This window comes from Podarcis pityusensis (assembly GCF_964106645.2).
Source record: "Podarcis pityusensis genome assembly, chromosome: 6".
Lineage (NCBI taxonomy): Eukaryota > Metazoa > Chordata > Lepidosauria > Squamata > Lacertidae > Podarcis > Podarcis pityusensis.
Window position 1 is genome coordinate 61,748,140 of NC_138030.1, and position 21,855 is coordinate 61,769,994.

Sequence of the window (21,855 nt, forward strand, 5' to 3'; positions counted from 1 at the left end):
AGCCGTTCTCCAAGGGAAACCAGCATAGCTCCATCAAACAAAAAAGGCAAATTCTAGGCATTTCTTGCCATTTTCATAATGTGAGCTTACGAGCTGTAGTTCACGTTCAGAAATGATGTAAGAAAGCTGCCAGGAAAGATCCAAGCAGTGTTATCAATGCTGTTCCATAACTGGTAACAGCTGCTGTTGATCTGACAGCAGCTACCATAGTTTTGTCCTCCATTCAGAGCTGGAAAGGAAACCACTTCTGGAAAGGAAGTGATTACTGCAAAACATTAATATGCAAAGAAGGAGGTTATTTGCAGAGGGCTGGATTTGGCCCATTCTCACTACCAGCACTGGGTTTGTTGTGTAGAATTGTTGGCTGTATGGCTACAGAGTGGCAAGGGCTGTTTGTATTTACGAAAACCTGGACAGCCTACTCGTCTGTATGACCAAGAGCTTACCCAAAATATTTTTATATGCTAAACATGCATCCAGAATTGTGAATTCAAGGCACTAGCCTGAAAACAGTTACTTGGAGGGGATTTTGTCATCTAGTCCAACCCCCTGCAATGCAGGAATCTCAAATAAATATATTTAGGTGTTGGCCATCTGTCATGGATGCTTTAGCAGTGAAATTACCTTGCTTTGTTCACTGAAGAAATTGGATTTTTCATTATCTATTCTTCTAAGGTATCATATGAGCCATTAAATTACGTCAACATAGCATTATTATAGCTGTTTTATTACTTTATTTTGCTTTTTGCTTCAGATAACTCATGTGAAACTACCTGCATCTTCAGTCAGTAACAATGGGATCCTTATGGGATTGTGTCATTATCTAAAAGATTCCAGTGGACAGTAGATTTGGTAGTGACCACACATTTGGAAAGATACATTTTTTGCAGTTTACAAAAGTGTTGTCTAATGTACCTGCTACAACATGCATCCAGACAATGTAGTTCCATGCAGGCTTTAGAAATATCACTTTATAAGTGGACAAAGCAAAAACCTAAGTTTCAGAACTGCATCTTAATATTGTTTGTTTGTTTGTTTGTTTGTTTGTTTGTTTATTAGATTTATATCCCACTATTCCTCTCAAAGAATCCCTGGCCACATATTAGCATACTTCAAATAATACAGAAACAGTATGTGAGATAATTTTCTCTCTCCCCTTCCAAAGCAAAATATAAGCTCTGAATTTCCAAATTTTTGTCATGAAACAGAGTGAGCATGTATTTAGTTTTAAGTTGGACACAAGTAACTATTTTGTACTCTTTTGGAAAGTATGACGGAATATTATTTATCCATTTGCATTAATGTTTTCTTGCCAAGCAAAAGCTTTTACATTTTACTCCACATAGAGTTGGAACAACATTACAGAATATGGCAGAGAGTTTAGGAATATGAAAATAAATCTTATGGTTCTAATACATGTGTGTTGGTATGTTCTGCTATATATAACATTTAAAATTACCTATCTGAAAGCCCATAAAAATCTTACCCAATTGAACAGACTCTTTGCCACTCGTTTCATCTCTAGTTTTGTAAATCAAATGAATGCATTTCTTCTCAAAGTTCCTTCTATTTATTTCTTTTAAATTTAAAGCCCACTCACTTTCTCCGGCATGGCGCAGCATTTGCGTCCTAGCGCATCTCGCTGCCATTGCCAGGTCACTTCTTCCATCTCCCAAATGGCCAATGGGAGATGTCATATCCTCTCCCAGAAACCACAGATTTTTTGAATTTGGGTCCACCATTAAATTGGACCAATAGCGGGCAGCCCTGGAGCAGGAAGTGGGAGTCAGACATAGCTGACTGGAGTCTTCACTCAGGTCCTCTTCCAAGCCATAAATTCCAGCAGCCATGGGACCCAGCTCCGCGGTTAGAGCTGGATCTCCCTCCCTCCCTTCCTGTACAGCAGGACTGTGACTCCAAGGGGCAAGTCAAGCGTATGATTTTGCTATGGAAGTATCTGGTTGCCATATTTGGGGCCCGGGAGCAATTTTCTCCCCCAGACAAAAGTGGGTGAGTCTGGGCTGTTTTTATGCCTAACTCATAGCAATTGTCACAACTTTTGGCAGATTAGACATTGGGTTGGATCCTTAGTCAGGGTCAGAGGGGGGTGAGGTGGAAGTCTCCACCTGCCCCCCTTCCAGGAAAATGGGAATCCCTCTAAAGGGATCCTAGGGGAGACACTTCTTTCCAAATGCCCAGGGTTTTACTTGCCCCATGAATATGGCTTGGCCAAAACTACCCTGCAGGCCAAATGGGGAGGCCTGGTGGGCCTAATTAGTCGCAAAGGCTGGAGATTCCATAGAACAGAAATAAACCTTGCTGTGAAATGCTGTTTCCCAGACTTTCTATGGCACTCGTAGCTTGAGGCAACTGTCGATCTCTCCAGCTTTGAATATTATTGTTTACTCACACTGTATATTTCTATATGCTGCTTAGTTTCTCCTGGTCCTTAAGGTTCCATGACACCCTACTTCTTTACTGAGAACAGCCTCCACAGTGCTCATCAGGGTGTAATTAAGTTGTGCCTATTTGATTTTAGTGATGAATATGAAGAAGATGGATTTTGTCAGCCATACAGAGGAATAGCATGTGCAAGGTTTATTGGAAACCGAACCATTTATATGGAGTCCTTGCATATGCAGGGTGAAATAGAAAATCAGATTACTGGTATGTAAAGTTTGCTTCTATTTTCAGCTAGATTGCCATCATTCTTGACCTTACCATAATCTACACTATAGCAAGCTTGCTTGGGATTTAGAATGTTTAATGTACTCATAGGCAGCAGAATATATGGTTAGCTCTGTGTAAACATATTCTTAAGGAAAGAAACATTACAACTTTTGGAAATGCTACCATGAAAACGAAACTGATGCTTAAAAAGATGTAAAATGAAAATATATTTGTATATATTTTTAAGCTTCATCAACTGTGTGTGTATTTTTACAACCATTTAACTTTATAATATATACAAAGGCTACAGACAAAGTTAGTGGTGCTTAAGTTCTATCGAAAACAGAACAGTAAATTTATAATGACTTAACTCTAGCTGCATTAATGGGGTCTTCAGTGTCACTAGGGGTGACGTCCAGTTGGTGCCCCTGCACTTACAAAAGGGCTTTTGCTGCTGTGAACACCTCTGCTAATAGAAAAGGATGGGAGATTATTATTGCTTACTCCTCCTCCCTGCAGGCCCAAAGTAACTCCCCCCCATTCAGCTCCAGAGAGTTGGGGGAACCTTCAGAACAGTGTAGAAAACCTCCTATGGAGCAGCTGTAGGGTTCTTTTGTTACTGAAGGTGGCCACAGTGTCAAAGCCCTTCCGTAAGTTGTGAAGGCCATCAGTTGGATTCCACCCAACGTCTGCTTTATAGACCAGTGTCCCTTAAAGCAGGGCTTTACAATTTGTCAGTCAGCCCATCAAACTCAGGCCTTGTATTGTAACCTGCTAGTTGCGTAACAACTACCCTGTTTTAGTTCCACACAGGCAGCAAAAAGAGAAGGGAGTCTATAGCATGGGACCTTCAGCATGTCAGGTCACAATTCACGCAGTGTTGTCAATATTCAATGTGAAATAGTTTTTGAAAATTTCAAACAGACTTTCATCTCCACATAGATAGACTTCCCATTATGTATCTTATTTTGGAAGTGGTTAGCCCATGGGTAGGCAAACTAAGGCCTGTGGGCTGGATCCGGCCCAATTTCCTTCTGGATCCGGCCCATGGATGGTCCGGGAATCACCGCGTGGACCGCCAGCGCACGTTCTTTCCCTCTCCCTCACACAGCGGCAGTGCCTCCTCTCTCCTCCTGGCTTCTCCCTGCTCGGCCTAGAGGAGGAAGGGGGCTGGGCTTTGTTGGTGTCAGCAGCAGCAGCGCTCGAGCAGCCACCATTTTAAGCAACCTCTCTCCGGAGCCCTTTTGCGCGCCACTCATCTTCCCCCCACTGCCAGCCCCTGCCACTCGCAAGACATAGGTAAGCAGCCACCAGGGCTCATGGTGCTCTTGCATCATCCCCCCCCCCTTCAAAATATAGTCTGGCCCCCCACAAGGTCTTAGGGACAGTGGACCAGCCCCCTGCTGGAAAAGTTTGCTTACCCCTAGTTAGGCTATGAACAACCATTATGGTGCTGAATATGTCACTTCACATTGTATTGCCTAAACTTTTTTGGTATGGTTATATTACAGCTGCCTTCACTATGATTGGAACCTCCAGTCATTTATCTGATAAATGTTCCCAGTTTGCCATTCCTTCACTCTGCCATTACGCTTTCCCATACTGCGATGAGACTTCTTCAGCTGCAAAGCCACGGGATCTGTGCCGTGATGAGTGTGAAATTCTGGAAAATGTCCTTTGCCAAACTGAGTACATCTTTGCAAGATCCAACCCGATGATTCTGATGCGTTTAAAGCTGCCTAATTGTGAAGATCTTCCACAGCCTGATAGCCCAGAAGCTGTAAATTGTATCCGCATTGGCATCCCTATGGCAGATCCGATCAACAAGAGTGAGTGATAGCTGTAAACTTGATGTATTGCATACAAAATATCCTACCCATCTTTGGATAGGACTAAATGTCAAGAAGAATTAGTAATATGCTTTGTGGTCACAGAAGTTCATATTTTCAATTACTAGCCTGGTAGGAAGCCCCACTCATTATTCCAGAATCCATCTTCCAATGCACCCACCCATTTGTTTGGATTTAGTTTGCAAGCTGCTTATTTAGAATACAGTGGTACCTCAGGTTAAGAACTTAATTCATTCTGGAGGTCCGTTCTTAACCTGAAACTGTTCTTAACCCGAGGTACCACTTTAGCTAATGGGGCCTCCCGCTGCCGCCGGAGCACAATTTCTGTTCTCATCCTGAGGTAAAGTTCTTAACCCAAGGTACTATTTCTGGGTTAGCGGAGTCTGTAACCTGAAGCGTCTGTAATCCGAGGTTCCACTGTAGTGCATTTTAAAATATAAATTAACCACTATTATATTTTGAACTGCTTTTTGTACTATTCTTACACCAGTTAGTGTCTGGTATCCAAAGCCTTGCTCATTAAAATCCCCATTAGCCATTCCATTAAAGTAAACGGCACTACTAATGGTAAGTAAAGACTTCTTAAAGGGCCAAAGGTTGCTATGCAGTGCTTCTTTGCTACATTAGTAGGCCTGACCCCAGACACTGAGTAGAGTTCATGTTAGATCACAGACTGATTAGAATTAACATAATATCAAATGGCTGTATTTCTAAGATAGCGCAACAACAATTGGATCTCACAGCTGCTCTTTACTTTCATGCCAAAGTAAGGGATTAATTTCAGGTTTCCAGGGCAGTTTTGATTTCTTATATGTCTTTTATTCTAAAATATTTGGGATAAGTGTTTTTTTATTTTATTCCCGAAACCTAACCTTTATATGTTCTCAAGTGTATGAATGAATAGCAAGCCTAGCATTATGGCCTCTGCAAATTGAGGACCTGAATTAAATTGAAGGACATGGGTCAGCAGAATGATACCTTCTCTCACTTTCATGTTCTTACACCAATCAGTATGTGCACAATACCCCTCTGATTCACCACAATTGAACCGCTGTTGTCATTTACAGATCACAAATGTTACAACAGCACAGGAGCAGACTACCGAGGGACAATGAGTGTCACAAAGTCTGGGCGACAGTGCCAGCCGTGGAATTCTCAGTACCCACACACACACACGTTCACTGCTGTGCGATACCCAGAGCTGAATGGGGGACACTCCTATTGTCGAAACCCAGGGAATCAGAAGGAGGCTCCATGGTGCTTCACCTTAGATGAAAATTTTAAATCTGAGCTTTGTGACATCCCTGCCTGTGGTAAGTGTAGTAGAACTCTCCCATTTTGAAAGGGAAGCCTAAGTCTGGGTGCAACAAAAGGAATTCTCAAAAACCACAGTTGACACAATTATGAGCCATGCCGAGGGTTCAGCCCTACAACTAAGATGAATAAGGTGCAGAGAGTTGAGGAAGACTCATATTATGCTGGTGAGCAACCGTCAGGAGAGGTGTGGATGAGGAACACGAAGGCCTGAAGGCAAGCGACAATGCAGGCTTCATTATAATTACAGGAGTCTGATGGATCGTGTCTGTCTTCTCGTTGTTGGACTTCAAAGAGTTTGAGGCAGGGAAGCTTTCTTAATACAAGCAGCATCCACAGTTCCTGCGTTTGATGGGAAACATATTGGATCTCCATGGAAGCTGCTGGCAGGTTCTGGGAACTGTGAGACCACACCAGCCTGCTTATCAAAAGAGACCCATACACATACAAAGAAACATACTCACTTTCTACAGTTGCCCATGGGCTGCGTTGAAATTGCTTCTTGTGGCTGACATGCCAGTTTTACCACCCATGTTGTTGTGAATTCTGCAGCTTGATACCATTTCCCCATCAGGTCTATAGTGCATGTGTCTGACTTCAATTATTATTTTATCAGCTTGGATGTTACTAAAAATAGCTATGTAAAAAGTAAGATGCAAAGCAGCCTCTCTTTTCCAGAAAAGCGTGTTATTACTTTGGACTGGAGAATTTTCAAATTAATGGTTGCACTGTTCGGCATTTTGAAATGTGTACAATGTTACGGAAGTGTGAGGTATCTTAGGACTGTAATGTCCCTAAACAGAATACTCAGAATTGATGGCAGGTTGAATAAGGAAACTCACTTGATTGAGATCTATTCAAAACTAACAAGGCTTTGTGGTATTATTATAATTCTACGTAACTGGTGAATAATTTGTGCATGAAGCTTCAGAAGAAAGGACACTAAAATAATCTCAGCTTGACTGGAGACTCCTGATGTACAATATTTTAAGATATTTTAGATTGCAAAGGTGCAAATATTATGACTATGATACTATGGCGGTGGTGAAGTATTCCCAAAATTCCTGCTTCCTCCCTAAGGAAAAAAGCCACCAAGGACAGGTAGGGGAGGAGAATACCCCCCCCCCCCCGGTATTCTAGTTTTTTGATAGTTCCACTCTCCTTAGTAGGCCCAAGAAGTTCTGAAATAGACTTGAAGCTGCCAGCTAAGGTACAGTGTTACGATTGTATCTACCAGTACTAGCTAATTTTAACCATAAGCAGCTCCTGCCTGCCACCTTCTGATGTGAAGTTATATAAAAAGGGAAAGCAAGAATATAAGGAGTGATTTTTCTCTAATCAACCCATACCTAGAAATGTATGTTTTACATACATTAGCTAAGCTTAGCAGGCATACATACTTTTGCCCGCCTTCATGTCATACCGATATATAGTACTACATCTAAATATATAAAACTAATGTGTGTTTTAAAGACTGGTAAGACTATGGTCTGGTTCATATATGAAGTTGCCAGACCAAGAAAAAACATTTATTAAAGCAGGAACAAGCAGTGAACTTCTCCCACACACACCTCTGACTTCTGATTTATTAAATTACAGTTTCCCATGACTTCTGAACTGAGAAACTGCCTTATCACTTAAAGGGATCTCTACAAACCAAGATCGAACTGTGGTTTGCAATTCTGGTTTGTAGTGAGCACTTAAACCAGTTTCTTGGTCCAGATGTTATTGCAAGCCATGGTTTAACAAACCAGGAAATCATACAATTGTAAGAGCCCTGCTGGATCATGACAAAGGTTCATCCAGTCCAGCATCCTTTTCTCACAGTGGCCAACTAGATGTGCACAAGCAGGGCATGAGTACAACAACATTGTCCTCACTTGTACTCCCCAGCAATGGGTAGTTATGATACTGGAGGTAGCAGTATGCAGCCATCATGACTAGTAGATAACCTCCCCTGAAGTTCAGTTCTGCTCCATCAAAACTTAGATTGCTGAACTGAGAATGTTACATTCAAACTGGGACGATAGGTTTCCAGAACATTTCTCTACAAGATAAACACCTGAATGTGTTTAACAAACTTCCGATCCTACAGTTATAATTTATCCAAAGGATAAAATCACCACAGCCCTTAAAGCAACCCTGAAAGTATTTTAAAAGTTCTACTAGTGAGCACTGATCCATAGCATGAATCTTACTTACATATTCTTGTGAAAAATATTGGCTGATGAAAAATATTGGCTATCACGAAACAGTACAGTGGTACCTCGGGTTAAGTACTTAATTCGTTCTGGAGGTCTGTTCTTAACCTGAAACAGTTCTTACCTAAAGCACCACTTTAGCTAATGGGGCCTCCTGCTGCTGCCGCGCCGCTGCTGCATGATTTCTGTTCTTATCCTGAAGCAAAGTTCTTAACCCGAGGTAATATTTATGGGTTAGTGGAGTCTTTAACCTGAAGCGTATGTAACCTGAAGTGTATGTAACCCGAGGTACCACTGTAGTATCATTCCGGAAACACTGTCCTTGAGACTTTTCAGACGTCTTCTGTTGAAACCTTCAAATATGACAGGGCAGAATAAAAGGGAATGTCAAATACAGCTTGAGTTGAACTTAAAATGCTTTTGAAACATGTACTTCCTTGAGCTTCTGCATATGCCTCCTATCATGTACTTTTTTCTGTTATAAACAAGGAGGGAAAGAGGTGAAATGTTGCTATAGGTTTTGCTGCCAAAAATTCAGAGTCTCTGTTCTTTTCTTATCCTTGAAAGATTCATCAAGTGGCTGTGATGGTCTTGGTCTCTCTCATCTTTCATCACTTTGCTACATGTGGCTTCTTTGACTTAGTAGTTCACATCTTCTCTTCCGACTTGTCTGACTTTACTGTCAAGATGTGTCAGCCTAATGTTCAAGCTCCCACTCACCTCTCTGGGCAGGGCTTGAACTAGACCAGCATTTGGTTTTTCTGGATGGAACCCCCAATTCTTTTGGCAGCATGCCTTAGTGGCCAGCATTTGTTATGGCTGCTTCAGGAGTGTGTGGGTGGTGGGTGTCAGCAGTGATCAGCTGTTTGCAATCCAGGAGTGATGTGTAGTCCCCATGAGGTTAAAGTTCTTGCAAGAATGGGGAAGACCATTATCTTTTAATATTGGAGAAATTAAAAAGATAAACTCACAGCCTTAGACATTTTAAAAAATGGAAATAGAAACATTTGTATTACGCAAACAAGCATCTTACAAGAGAGGGAAGTTTCCATTAACTTCCTCCCCACCACACTCCAAAGTGTGCATGATCAAGAACAAATAAGAGCAACTCTCCTCCTATTACAGTATAATATCTACATGCACCTTTCTTTCTTTCCAATGGTTTTTTTTGGGGGGGGCAGGTAGGAGTTGAGAATACCAGAAACAAAAAGGAAATATGCCATATAAAAACACAAGATTAATAATTAAGGAGGACTTAATGGATTGCCTGGCATGCTATGGTCCATGGGGTCACGAAGAGTCACACACAACTAAATGACTAAACAACAACAACAAAATAACATTCACACACCACTACCATCCTTCCCAGAGGATCTTTCAGGGTGTTCCCTTCCTTCATCTGGCCCTTATACCTGGTATGTAAGACTTAGGTGTACATAAAATACCTACAACAGATGTAAGTGGCTCTCTCTCTCTGTTGCATGGCTTGCTTACTTAATTGCAAAAGACAGGAGAGCACCAGGCTGACCTATTCTAAGTGGGTTTTATAGCACACTTGGACACTTGGAAAGTCCGTAATGCCACCTACAACAGTAGGTTCTCTCAACTCTTTTGTCACCTGTCTCATTGTCTTTCTCTCTCTCTTTCTCTCTCTCTTTCTCTCTCTCTCTCTCTCTCTCTCTCTCTCTCTCCCCCCCATCCTCCATTCCTTCCTTTCGTCCTTCTAAAGCAGCTCCATTTTCTCACCATGAAGCATTAGGGTCTTCTGAACTCTACACAGAATGTTACTCAACACCTTTGGCATTTTTTCAAATATTTTAAAAAGAACAACACACACCCAAGAGTGGGAGATATATACCCATCGATATATACAATGGAAGCCTATATGCCATTCTTTCTCAGCACTTGTCACATTCAAACAGTGCCACTAATTACCCAATGGATGGCACACAAAAAACCCTAATGAATCAGAGAGCCAGAGATTAAGAGTTGTACTTTTGCCCATACCTAGAAAAGCACAATTAGAACTACTTAAAAGAAATTTGAGAACTAGCCTGCACTTGAATTTTAGGAATGAAGTTCATGTCACAGTTAAGATAATGCAGTGCCTCATTCCTTCAGGGTTCTAAACTCTAGTATCTGTTGGCTCTCTGAAATAGTATACATTATCTATGTGGCTTTTTCTGAAAAGATATGGAAAACATTCCACCCCATTTGGTTTGGCCAAGGCATTGTATACCTGTCTGGCTTCCCAAATATGTTGGCAATTTTTCAGTATAATCAAAAAGTCTCAGCCAATTTTTGTGTGTGTGGAAGGCATTGAGAGGCACCTAGCCCATTTATGGGTTATAGCATTGGCACCACAGATGGACATTTTTGTGATGTTACTTACGTAAACCCACTCTCTGCAGAGAAAACAATTGGTTCCCCTCACCCCATTAAGGCAGTTTTGAGCTGCAAAACTGCTGCTCTGCCAAAATAAAGCATTACAAAAACAATTAACTATGCACTAAGCTCTTGTTTTTCTTAATGTCTAATCTATCCGATTACAGGGCAACCATAGCCAGTTTGGGTGGGTATCTATCTTTTTGGTCCAGGTTATCTCAATTCTTTGTCATCTGCTGTCAAGTTTTTCCTAAAGAATACCTTTGCCATGTGTCAGGCCTTTTAGAGAAGCATGAACTCCAACACTAATGTGAATATAATTATTTGTTGGGGATTTAAAAAATGTTCCTCCAAGTGCACTTCATACCCCATGGTTTCTGAATAAATTCTTATGATAATGGTTTGGATTTAGCTGGCTTTTTTCCAAATAGGATCTGTGGCTATCCACTGGAAGCTCGAAGTGCCTTCAAACGAACTGTACTCAAACTTAATAGCACACAACTATCTGGTATTATTGTTGCTCAGTCAAGAAATAGAACAGTCATCAGAAACAGTTCATGTGGCACACAAAACTTGTGTTTTATTTCATGTACAAAACTGCATTCTTTAGCATGAGATTTTATGCTTTTCTTCCCATTGTTCCCCACCCCTCTTTTTCTGAATTAGACACAAAAGACTCCAAAGAAAAGAATAAAATGGAAATCCTCTATATATTGGTGCCAAGTGTTACAATTCCCCTGGCTATTGCCTTACTATTTTTCTTCATCTGTATTTGCCGCAACAACCAGAAGTCTTCTTCCCCTCCAGTGCAAAGGCAGCCTAAGCATGTCAGAGGACAGAACGTAGAGATGTCTATGCTGAATGCATATAAACCAAAGGTATTGTTGGTGAAATCTACTTTATATGCCTATGTCATAAAAGAGAAATGTTTCCACTTAGTATTCTAGTTCAAAGAACCTTTGCTATTTTGGTCTCTTCCAGCTCTTTTGGGTGCAATAGTTTTCCTAATGATGTGTCAATCCCAGCTGACTGTATTTCACAAATACTAGTAGGACAATATTACAATTGTTTCCACTCCATAAAATATTCTTTCTTCTGTGAATATAAAATTGTATTGAGTTTGGACATATGCTAACTGATTCAATAAAAACAAGAAATAAACCAAATTCCCAGTTTTGTACATGAGACTTAGGCTTTGTACATGAGACTAAATCCTGTACTCATTTACTTAGAGCTTAGTCCTATTGGACTCGGTGAGACTTACATGTGAGTGGCTATGTATAAGATTGCACTGTTAGGCTGCCATCCTAAGCACATTTACTACAGAGTAACTCAAGGCACTTGCTACATGCTTAGTATAATATCATAAATTGTGTCCGCTCTTGTCATTCATTTAATAGAAGCAACTGATAGAGATAAAGTGTCCCCTGACAAATTTCCTTTGTACTTGGTTTATGTTGGCATGGTGCCTCATATGTGTTTTACACTTCTTTGCATTTTGTACACCACCATATGACAAATACCCGTCAGACAAAAACTAAGCAGATTTATAACTGCTTAACTTAAAATGAACCCCTTTCCTGCCAAAACTTTATGACTTCATTTTCTTTCATACTTTTCCACTAGGTTGGTTAAAACAGACAATCCTGCATGAGGTCAGACAGAGGTCATTTCACTTTCATTACTAAAATATAATTTACAATATGCCAGACCTAAACAAGTTTTAGCCTAAAGGATTTGTATAATATAAACCATCTGTGTCTCAACAATACAGCTAATTTCCTGCCATCACTGCACAGTCAACTGGCTGCTTGTTTAAATGCCTCTGCGATATATTAATTCACACAGTATTTATCTAAAATTTGTAAATGGTTAGGAAAATTAGAATTCAGTCCTGAGTGTCACTTTCAAATGATAATAAAGTGCATTGGGGCTTTCTGCTCCTCCCCTTTTCTTTTTCCTCTTTTGTTTGCAATACTGCTTTGGCAAAATTGGAGTGACAGTAGCAAGGATCTCAAGTAAAGGAAAACTTAATTTCCGAAAGGTCCTGAACATTGAGTTCCCCACTCAATTACTGTCACCTACTTCATGAATGGAAACATTGAAGTTTACATGCTTTATGACGGAATTATTTTTAACTCTGTATCTATAAAGTAAAGAAATGGGAAGGGGTGTCTTGAAAACCACTGCAGCACCACTCTTGTTATAGTATCCTCCTACAGTATCAGACGTATGGCACTGAGATTTTAGCCATCATCCAAATTAATTGTTGACATGTCGTCTTCTTTCTAACAGAGCAAAGCCAAAGAGCTGCCTCTATCTGCTGTCCGTTTTATGGAAGAGTTGGGTGAATGTGCCTTTGGCAAAATCTACAAGGGACACCTTTATCTACCAGGCATGGACCATGCTCAGCTGGTTGCAATTAAGACCCTAAAGGACTGCAACAATCCACAACAGTGGGCAGAGTTCCAGCAGGAAGCCTCTCTGATGGCAGAACTGCATCATCCCAACATCGTTTGCCTTCTTGGCGTTGTGACTCAGGAGCAGCCAGTCTGCATGCTTTTTGAGTACATGAATCAAGGGGACCTGCATGAATTTCTTATAATGCGATCACCACATTCAGATGTTGGGTGCAGCAGTGATGAGGATGGTACTGTAAAATCTAGCTTAGATCATGGAGATTTTCTGCATGTAGCAGTTCAGATTGCAGCAGGGATGGAATACTTATCAAGTCATTTTTTTGTTCACAAGGATCTGGCTGCTCGAAATATTTTAATTGGAGAACAACTTCATGTGAAGATTTCTGATTTGGGACTGTCAAGAGAAATCTACTCTGCAGATTATTTCAGAGTTCAAAACAAGTCCCTCTTACCCATTCGTTGGATGCCCCCAGAGGCAATTCTGTATGGCAAATTCTCTTCCGATTCAGACATCTGGTCCTTTGGTGTTGTCCTGTGGGAGATTTTCAGCTTTGGTCTCCAGCCCTATTATGGATTTAGTAACCAAGAGGTCATAGAAATGGTTAGGAAGCGACAACTTTTGCCATGCTCTGAAGACTGCCCTCCCAGAATGTACAGCTTAATGACCGAATGTTGGCATGAGCTGCCATCTCGGAGACCAAGGTTTAAAGATATCCATGCCAGGCTGCGTTCTTGGGAGGGGCTGTCAAGTCACACTAGTTCTACTACTCCTTCTGGTGGAAATGCTACCACTCAGACAACTTCTCTCAGTGCAAGCCCAGTTAGCAACCTGAGTAACCCTAGGTACCCTAACTACATGTTTCCAGCACAGGGTATACCACAAGGCCAAATTGCTGGATTTATTGGCCCACCAATACCTCAAAACCAGCGATTTATTCCTATAAATGGATATCCAATTCCTCCTGGATATGCTGCTTTCCCAGCTGCTCACTACCAGCCTGCAGGCCCACCCAGAGTAATTCAGCACTGTCCTCCACCAAAGAGTCGTTCGCCAAGTAGTGCGAGTGGATCAACCAGCACCGGGCACGTGACTAGCTTACCCTCTTCAGGATCTAATCAGGATGCAAATATTCCTTTGCTGTCTCATATGTCTATGCAGAGTCATCCAAGTGGGATTAGTATAACCGTTTTTGGAAACAAAACTCAAAAACCCTACAAAATTGACTCCAAACAGACATCTCTATTAGGAGATTCCAGTATTCATGGACATAATGAGACCGTGATTTCAGCAGAGATGTAAATAAACAAGACTTTTGTAAATAAACCTATTTACAATATGGAATATAGAACGTTTTTAGAGGAGATTTATATTCAAATATTTTATTGGAGATTCTTCTGGCTGTATAAAGAGATATTTGCAATAAGTATCTTCTGTGAAGTTTATTTGTGCTTAACAGGATAAAGAGGTGCCAACCGTATTTTTCAAAAATGGAGTTTACACTCAATATCTTGGGTGAACCCTTATTTTACAGCTACCAAGGAGAAAGAAATTTGTGTGTGAGAGAGTGAGTGAAAAAGAAACTTAACTGTGATATGTTTTATTTAATCACAGTTCCTTAAACCAAGTAATTTCTGTCTCAGCAATCTTATTATTCTAAACCCATTTTAATATTGGTCACTTTTATGAATGAATGTGGTTAAGACAAATGTTGAGGACAATTAAGTACGCTCCTGTAGAATGGAAGTTGTACTCTTTTTTGGTCTAATGTGGTTTGAGGGCACCACAAGACACAAGTACCTGATCCAGTGATAGGGTGAAACCAAACACAGTGATAAATTTGCTTGTATTTCATTCTAATGGCACACATTGGGCATTGACTTTTATTATTTCCTCCCCTTTAAACAGCATCCACAAATCAGAAGTGTAGTGGATGTGCAATATATTATCAAAACGACAATTCCTTTTTATACAATAATTTAGTTCAGACATATTCAGTTTTGAGTATGTAAACAGTTTCTGTCTAGTGATACATCTAAGCTCATGCATAAACTAGGACAAGCAATAGAACCCTCTTGGAACTGCATACGATAAGTGAGTGAAAATTATACTTCTTGACGTTATATCTGTAGTTGCAATAGAATTTTTGTATCCCTTTGTTGCTATGCAACCCTTTAATTAAAGAAAACTCTAAATTCTTATTTTATAACAGACAATCAGTTTTCCCAAGAATATTTATTATTTCAAGTAAAATAAATAGCTTTTGTAGTGATATCCCTGAAATGGGAAGCCTACATTCCATCAGTTGTACACAACAATTTTTTAGAAATTTTCTATGATAACTTTTGTATGTCATTTCAAATAATGTGAATTAGAATTAACTTTTTACTAGAAAATTGCATTTTTATTACTGAATTTTATTCAGGTGTAATCAATCTGGATTATTTTGAAACCACTGTAATGTTTGAAAAAATACTGTGTAAATTACAACCTCTCAGACTTTTTTATTAAAATAATTTTTGTATGGATTATATACACAAATCTTTCAGACACTTGACAGTACTTTTTTTCAAAATCTTTTGCACAAAAATGTTGTCTTTGTATAGCAGAAGTGAAAAATACATCCTGCTTTTTATTTCTTGTCTGTTTCTCATTTTTTAACTGCGTGGATATGCCTTTAAAATATACAAGGTGACATTTAGACAATGTTTTAATACATATTTTGTTTTCATTGCATGCATTTGATTACTGTATTACTTTATTAATCTACTCATTGAGGATGTTGCACTAAGGTAAGCATGTAAACGTAGCAACACAGACTACTTTATGCAGAAGCTAAGTGCATTTTTGTATTTCAGACACCACCAGAGTGATATTAAACTCTGATTATTATATGCTGCTGGTTATTAAAACATGGTATTAAAGAAGAACATGCATATTTTCGGAATGATAATCAATGTTCTGAAAATCTCAGATGAATTAAGCGCCACATCCTGCTAGCCTTCCTTATACAATAAGTCAATTGAGACTATTGTTATTAGTCATTTGAGACTATTGTTAACCATCATCCATCGCCAAACTGTCCCCAGATCAATCTCACAAAGTGGGCTATTTTATGTTTTTCTGTGTACTGCTTACTTTCATGACTCTACAAACTGCTTCTGAAAATTTCCCCTTCATTTTCCAGAGTTATTTGCCGTGCAATGAGGTAAAGAGACAACTGTCTGAGGAAAAACAATTCAAAAGCCCCCCCTGGGCTCTTCTATTACTATTATTATTACAATTCTAGTCACTATTGCTAAACAGATCAAAAGTTCTCATGAGATGTATTCTGAATGACAAGCCAAATTGCATATATTTTAATTTGTGGATGCTTTAAGCATCTTCAAAATACAAGCCAATTGTGTGTCTGTTAAATATAGAATATTGGCAGTGAAAACCATGCACTGAGGAAAAACTGAGCCAGTTGTCTTGCGCAATAGAAAAAATTGTTAATGCCAACTATCAAATCTTTTTCTTCTTGCACAAGGTACAGGTTGTGTGCTTTTTTAAAAAAAACAACACTTAAATAGGAACAGGAATTCACAAAGGAGCTAATGAAGACAAGAAAGCAGTTCAACACTATCAATTGGATAATATGGGTAGGGGAAAACTTTGCTAAAGAATCAACATTTTGCAAACTGTGGTGAAAATATGGTTTCTGCAACTTGGACATACAGAGGAAGAAGTGTCACAAACCTTCACACTTTAAATGATCATTTCGTCTTTCTTCAAATAAATGAAATATAATACTTTAATCTATACCTTATGAAGCTTGAGAGATGCAAATGTAAGTTCAGAAAAACAGCGAAATTAAAGGACAAAATCCTGTCTAATCCTGCTAACAGAAAAAAGCAGCTAATTTAAAGGTTACCTCACACAGTTTAATAGTTTCCTTACCTTTCACAAAGATTCAATAGAGGGGCACTTTTACAAAGCAAGCTTCACAGCTGGAACTGGGAATTAGCTTGCAGTGAGTTAAGGACTGAAAATAAATATATGACAATGAACATGACAGGTCTGAATACTGCATGGTTCTTGGATCTGACAAACCAGCAAAATAGGATTTTATTTTTGAAATACATGCAAGAAGACTTGTACACTTACTGACCAAATCTCTTGCTGGACCTGGAGCCATACTTGTACCCAGTTCTGCATTCATGCATTCAATGGGGTAAACAAGGATGGGGCATCTGTGGGTGTAGCTTGACATCAACTCCCATCACTGTTCACCATGGTCATGCTGGCTGGTGGGAGCTGGACTCCAGCAACATGAGGGCCACAAGTTAGCTACAATTATGAGTTCTCACATATGTTGTTAGTTGCTCAAGAAAAGAATTCATGCAGTGAGTAGAATTAAGTTTGGATGGTCAACCATGAAGCTAACTGGGTGACCTTTCACAAGTCACTATATTATCAGCCCAGTCACTATACAATGCAGTTGTGCCCCAAGGAACAATGAGGCTGCTAGCAATAAAACTGAGGACACTATGGCCACATTCAGGTGCAACACGGAGCCATAGGCTATGGCTAAGCAAATTATGCTGTGTACAAGCTATGTGCTGGGGCTTGCAGCTCAAAGTCTCTCCCACATTGCACTTCTTTTCCTCCAGTGAGCAAACAAACCACAGAGTAGCTAGTGTTAACTACCTCTGACCCAACACTTGTGGTTTGTTTAGCTCCAAGCAAACCACAATCTAAAGCCAAATCTCAGTTGTAACTTGTTTGGGAGAAACAATTCCTGGGCCAGCCACGAATGCTAAGCCAGCCACTACATGGTTTGTTTGGTCACTGGAGGAATGAACAAAATGGAAGCTGTATGCACAGGCTCTTTTGCTTAATCAGGGCTTATGGCTTGATGTTACATACACAGTGAAACAGTGCATTCCAAAACTCATGGGTATGTGTGAACAGCATGCTCACTAGTAACAACTTCACTAACTGCACATTTATTTTGGCAGGCTGTTTCTTCACATAGCTCAGCTGGATCAATGCACTGACTAACCAACTAACACATGAACCAGAAAGTCCTTGAGAGTGTGGACTTCAGCCTAGAGCAGGGATAGCCAGTATGGTGCTCTCCAGTTGTTGGGCTGTAACTCCCAACATCCCTGACCATTGACCATATTGGCTAAGACTGGCTGAGGTGAATTCGACCATTTCCAGAGTGTACTATGTGGGTTGTACAAATACTATTAATTGTTTGGCTCAGTGGTATTCCCCTTTATCAACCATTTCAGCTTTGCAAGCTGGTTAAGGAAACTCTTCAAGAAAGTGTCAGAAACAATGAACAAATACAATACTTAAAGAGCCTATTTAGAACATACGTGTGATGCCCAGAGCAAGAAAAAATAAACAAAACACTGTGTGCACATTTACCCACCCCCCTTTCCAAATACCGTATTTCCCTCCATCAACAGGAAATAAAGCAGTCACATTCTCTTACATTGCACATGCAAATCACTGCTACAGCATAAAGATTTAATGATATTGGAGACCGATTATGCAGCTCTTACTCATAAAACCACATCCATCGATTCTCAGAAAAGGTCTGTCTTCTGGCTGGATCTTCAATCGCTAAGGATCATCACTCACCAAAACCCCAGTCTCTCTGTGGGCCTAAAAACCCTTTGGCTTCACAATGGGGCAGCTGCAACTTTCTGTAATAATTTTTATAACCATATTTTTATGAGGGTAGATGATTCATTCAGCCGAAATACCCCAATCATATTCTTGTTTGAGCTTGAAAAAGTAAGAACATTTATATTGCTGAGGTAGTATATAATGCTGAAAACACAAGACACTACATATTGAGACTATGTATTGAATTGGTCTCTGAGAAGAACAACCTTGAATCATCAAAATAATCTTTATGTCCGCAGTGGGACAACTGATTTCAAACCAATTTCATTTCTGAGTGGAATTGTCCATTTTATTCCAGTAGTGCTAAATATGCATGTGTTTAGTAGCTGGATTTCAACTGTTCTGACAGATTACAGTTGAATTGCATCTAGGGGTGTGCATATGTTTTGTGATGAATGGACAACTAAACAACTAGTGGTCCAGTTCACATTTATCCCAATGCTCAGAGGATGAAACATGAAAGAATGGAAGCACTGTTAAAGGTTTTCAGTGGGTGGGGATTACATGTTTTTGCTGGCAGCAGAGCAGAAAAGCAGTAGCTGCTCTTGGCAGCCACCCATCTCCCCAGAAGCTTCCAACACAGGGTAATTCTGGGATACCTGGGAAGATAAAATGGCATCAGCTGCAGCAATTATCACATTTTCCATTGGTAGCTACTAATTTTTGCTGAAAATGCAACGGAATGATGTTGCATGATGACATCTGAAGGGTTAGGTGGTGGCTTCCAATATCTGCTCTAGTGTAGCAATGGACAAAATAAATAGATAAATAAAAAAGGGGGAAGGGGAAATTTCAATGGAGATTTGAAACTATACTGAATAACAAAATGAGCACATGAAGGAAACGCAAAACAAATGCAATTTCAATGAAAGAAATGTGAGATGAAGAAAGCTTTTACATACAAAATCAAATGCAATCCCCCCAAACAAACACAAGAGCTGTTGCACACACAGCTGTGCTAAGGGTTGGTGAGATAAAATATAATCTTTACATGAATCTGGATGTGAATTAACAAGGGACCTTTAAAGTAGAGGAATCCAGCAGAACAATTTATGTTCCTGTTTCAATCCTGAGAGAGTCCTCTGAACAACAACTGCAGAATATTTGAAATATTAGGTGTCCAGAAAAAAGTCTGAATTCATTTTCATTTCTCCATCTTTGCTTTTTAAAAAAGCTTCTCTACCACAGAACAGCATGCAGGATCTTGCCACTGATGTGGGAGTATAACCACCATGAGATATAGAGGATATAGATATATACTAGATCTATAAAAGCAAGCTCATGCAGGTGGGGATATCTGCAAAAGAAGTCTGTTGCAAAATTAATCCCAGGAACTCTATATTTGCTTAGGCCCTGTGACAACATCTTGTTTTTTGAATTGTTGGCCTCTTCCCCACCCCCACCCTGTGTAGTTGTACTCTGTCCATACCTCTCCCCAAAGTATTTTATATCCAGAATCTGGCTGTTATATGATTTAGCTTCAGAATTTGGATCCTTTTCCTTATCTGGAAATTGCATCCAGATTTCATCACAGTCCCATGGAAATAAAGCACCCGCGTTCTGGTGCTGCATTTGCAAAAAATGCTTTTAAAGCAGAAAGGCCGTGGTATTGAGAACATAGTTTTGCAAATGTTACTGGCACATACTGACTTTAATTACTTTAATTAATGGCCAGTAGAATGATTTAAAGAAGCAAGTCTTACAGGAGTAGTTTTATCTTGTTTTATGACTAATACTACATCCCCTTTAGGGTAGAGATGACAAACTTGTATCCAAACATTTCATTCAACATTAGCTTACAACAAAAACTACAATAAACTGCTAAGCGAGGGAAATCATAGCAAGGATGAAATGTGAAAGCTTTTAAAACTGGGGGAAGGCCACAATTTATTAACTTTAAATTGGCCAGTGGCCCATACCAAAAATGTAGTTGTGCATGCTTTGACACTCTGTCACAACACAGGTATAAATATTTTACCTTACACCAGTACATGTGCTTGTATTCTCTCAGGTGTGTTTTTAATCAGCTCAAGGCCCAAACGCACAACACAAGTACTCTCACGCACACAACACGCGCACACACTTCCATGTTCAACAAGGCGCAACAGAATGGAGATGAAAGTTTCTATTCCTCGACTACAGATGTGCAAAAATACCCCAGAAAGCATAGAGCATCTTGCCCATCTCTTCCTCGGGTCATCATTGTGTGGGAAAGCCATGGTGAGTCAGTTGCACTTTTGCCTCCTCTGCCATTTTGCCCTCGTGTGTTGATTTCCACCATGAAGTTCTGCTTAACATACACTTCCATCAGGGCCAGATTTAAGTTTGCTGAGGCCTTAAGCTACTGAAGGTAATGGGGCCCTTTATACAGTGGTACCTCGGGTTAAGTACTTAATTCGTTCCGGAGGTCTGTTCTTAACCTGAAACTGTTCTTAACCTGAAGCACCACTTTAGCTAATGGGGCCTCCTGCTGTTGCCGGGCTGCCAGAGCACAATTTCTGTTCTCATCCTGAAGCAACGTTCTTAACCTGAGGTACTATTTCTGGGTTAGCGGAGTCTGTAACCTGAAGCCTATGTAACCTGAAGCATATGTAACCCAAGGTACCACTGTATGTCCAGCTGTCCTTTGTCAACAACAAATTGTCGCTGTTTTTTGTGTTGAATATATGCTATATGGTAATTTATGGACCTAATAGGTATCTAAAGCCATTTGCACATGCAGAATGTAGGCACCCTATATACAGAAACGAGAAAAACAGTTTTATATTAGGCAGCATGCTAGCAGGAGGGGCCCATGACTTACATCATAGGAGCCTACACAACACAAAAAACACTGTTGCTGTATGTAGGTTTTATTTTGTTCTTTATCTTATATTTTGGAAATGTACATCCAGGTTTTTTCCCCTTTAATTTTTTTTGGGGGGCCCAAGAGAATGGGGCCCTAAGATATAGCTTGTTTAGCTTATACATAAACCCAGCACTGACTTCCAGACCAACCCACACCTGGGAACTGTACCAGGACTTGCTCTGAGGCACCAAGCCTGCTCTTGATGAGCTGGACCTTAACCAACCCCCTTGGCTCCTCCTCCTGCAATCTGTGCTTCAGCCCCACAGCAGGCGTCTGAGGGATGTGGCCAAGGGGGTTGGTAAGGGCTGCTTAGCCCCCTTCGTTTTGCCTCCACGCCCCATAGCATTTTAAAGCACTTGCTTCCTCGCCCTTACTTTTTTGAACACTTGCTGCTTTTGGAGAGCCTCCCCGCTTCTGTAATCTGATTCCAGCAGAAGTTGAAGAACTGTAGTTTCAAGGTCTGGATGAAAGCCTTCTTCTGATTGGA

The 21,855-nt window shown here is 40.1% G+C and overlaps 1 protein-coding gene and 1 long non-coding RNA gene across 5 annotated transcripts in view; one reads left to right on the forward strand and one right to left on the reverse strand.

Moving 5' to 3' along the window:
* Window positions 1-15,473, forward strand: part of ROR1 (receptor tyrosine kinase like orphan receptor 1) — a 157,583-nt gene extending 142,110 nt beyond the window's left edge. For all 3 annotated transcript variants that reach the window (XM_081011755.1, XM_081011754.1, XM_081011756.1), the window contains exons 5-9: window positions 2,540-2,667; window positions 4,182-4,499; window positions 5,588-5,833; window positions 11,087-11,298; window positions 12,716-15,473. In XM_081011755.1, the coding sequence (XP_080867881.1) occupies window positions 2,540-2,667; window positions 4,182-4,499; window positions 5,588-5,833; window positions 11,087-11,298; window positions 12,716-14,140 (2,329 nt within the window). In that variant the 3' untranslated portion in view covers window positions 14,141-15,473. The remainder of the gene's footprint in view (window positions 1-2,539; window positions 2,668-4,181; window positions 4,500-5,587; window positions 5,834-11,086; window positions 11,299-12,715) is intronic.
* Window positions 11,099-21,847, reverse strand: LOC308480405. 2 transcript variants are annotated; one of them, XR_013988074.1, is made up of 4 exons: window positions 21,743-21,847; window positions 16,778-16,862; window positions 13,293-13,404; window positions 11,099-11,239 (listed from the first exon to the last, which is right to left on the reverse strand). It is a non-coding gene; the product is annotated as an uncharacterized lncRNA (long non-coding RNA). The 2 variants fall into 2 exon arrangements; XR_013988075.1 differs by having other exon boundaries at window positions 11,187-11,327.
* Window positions 21,848-21,855: the final 8 nt, after the last annotated feature.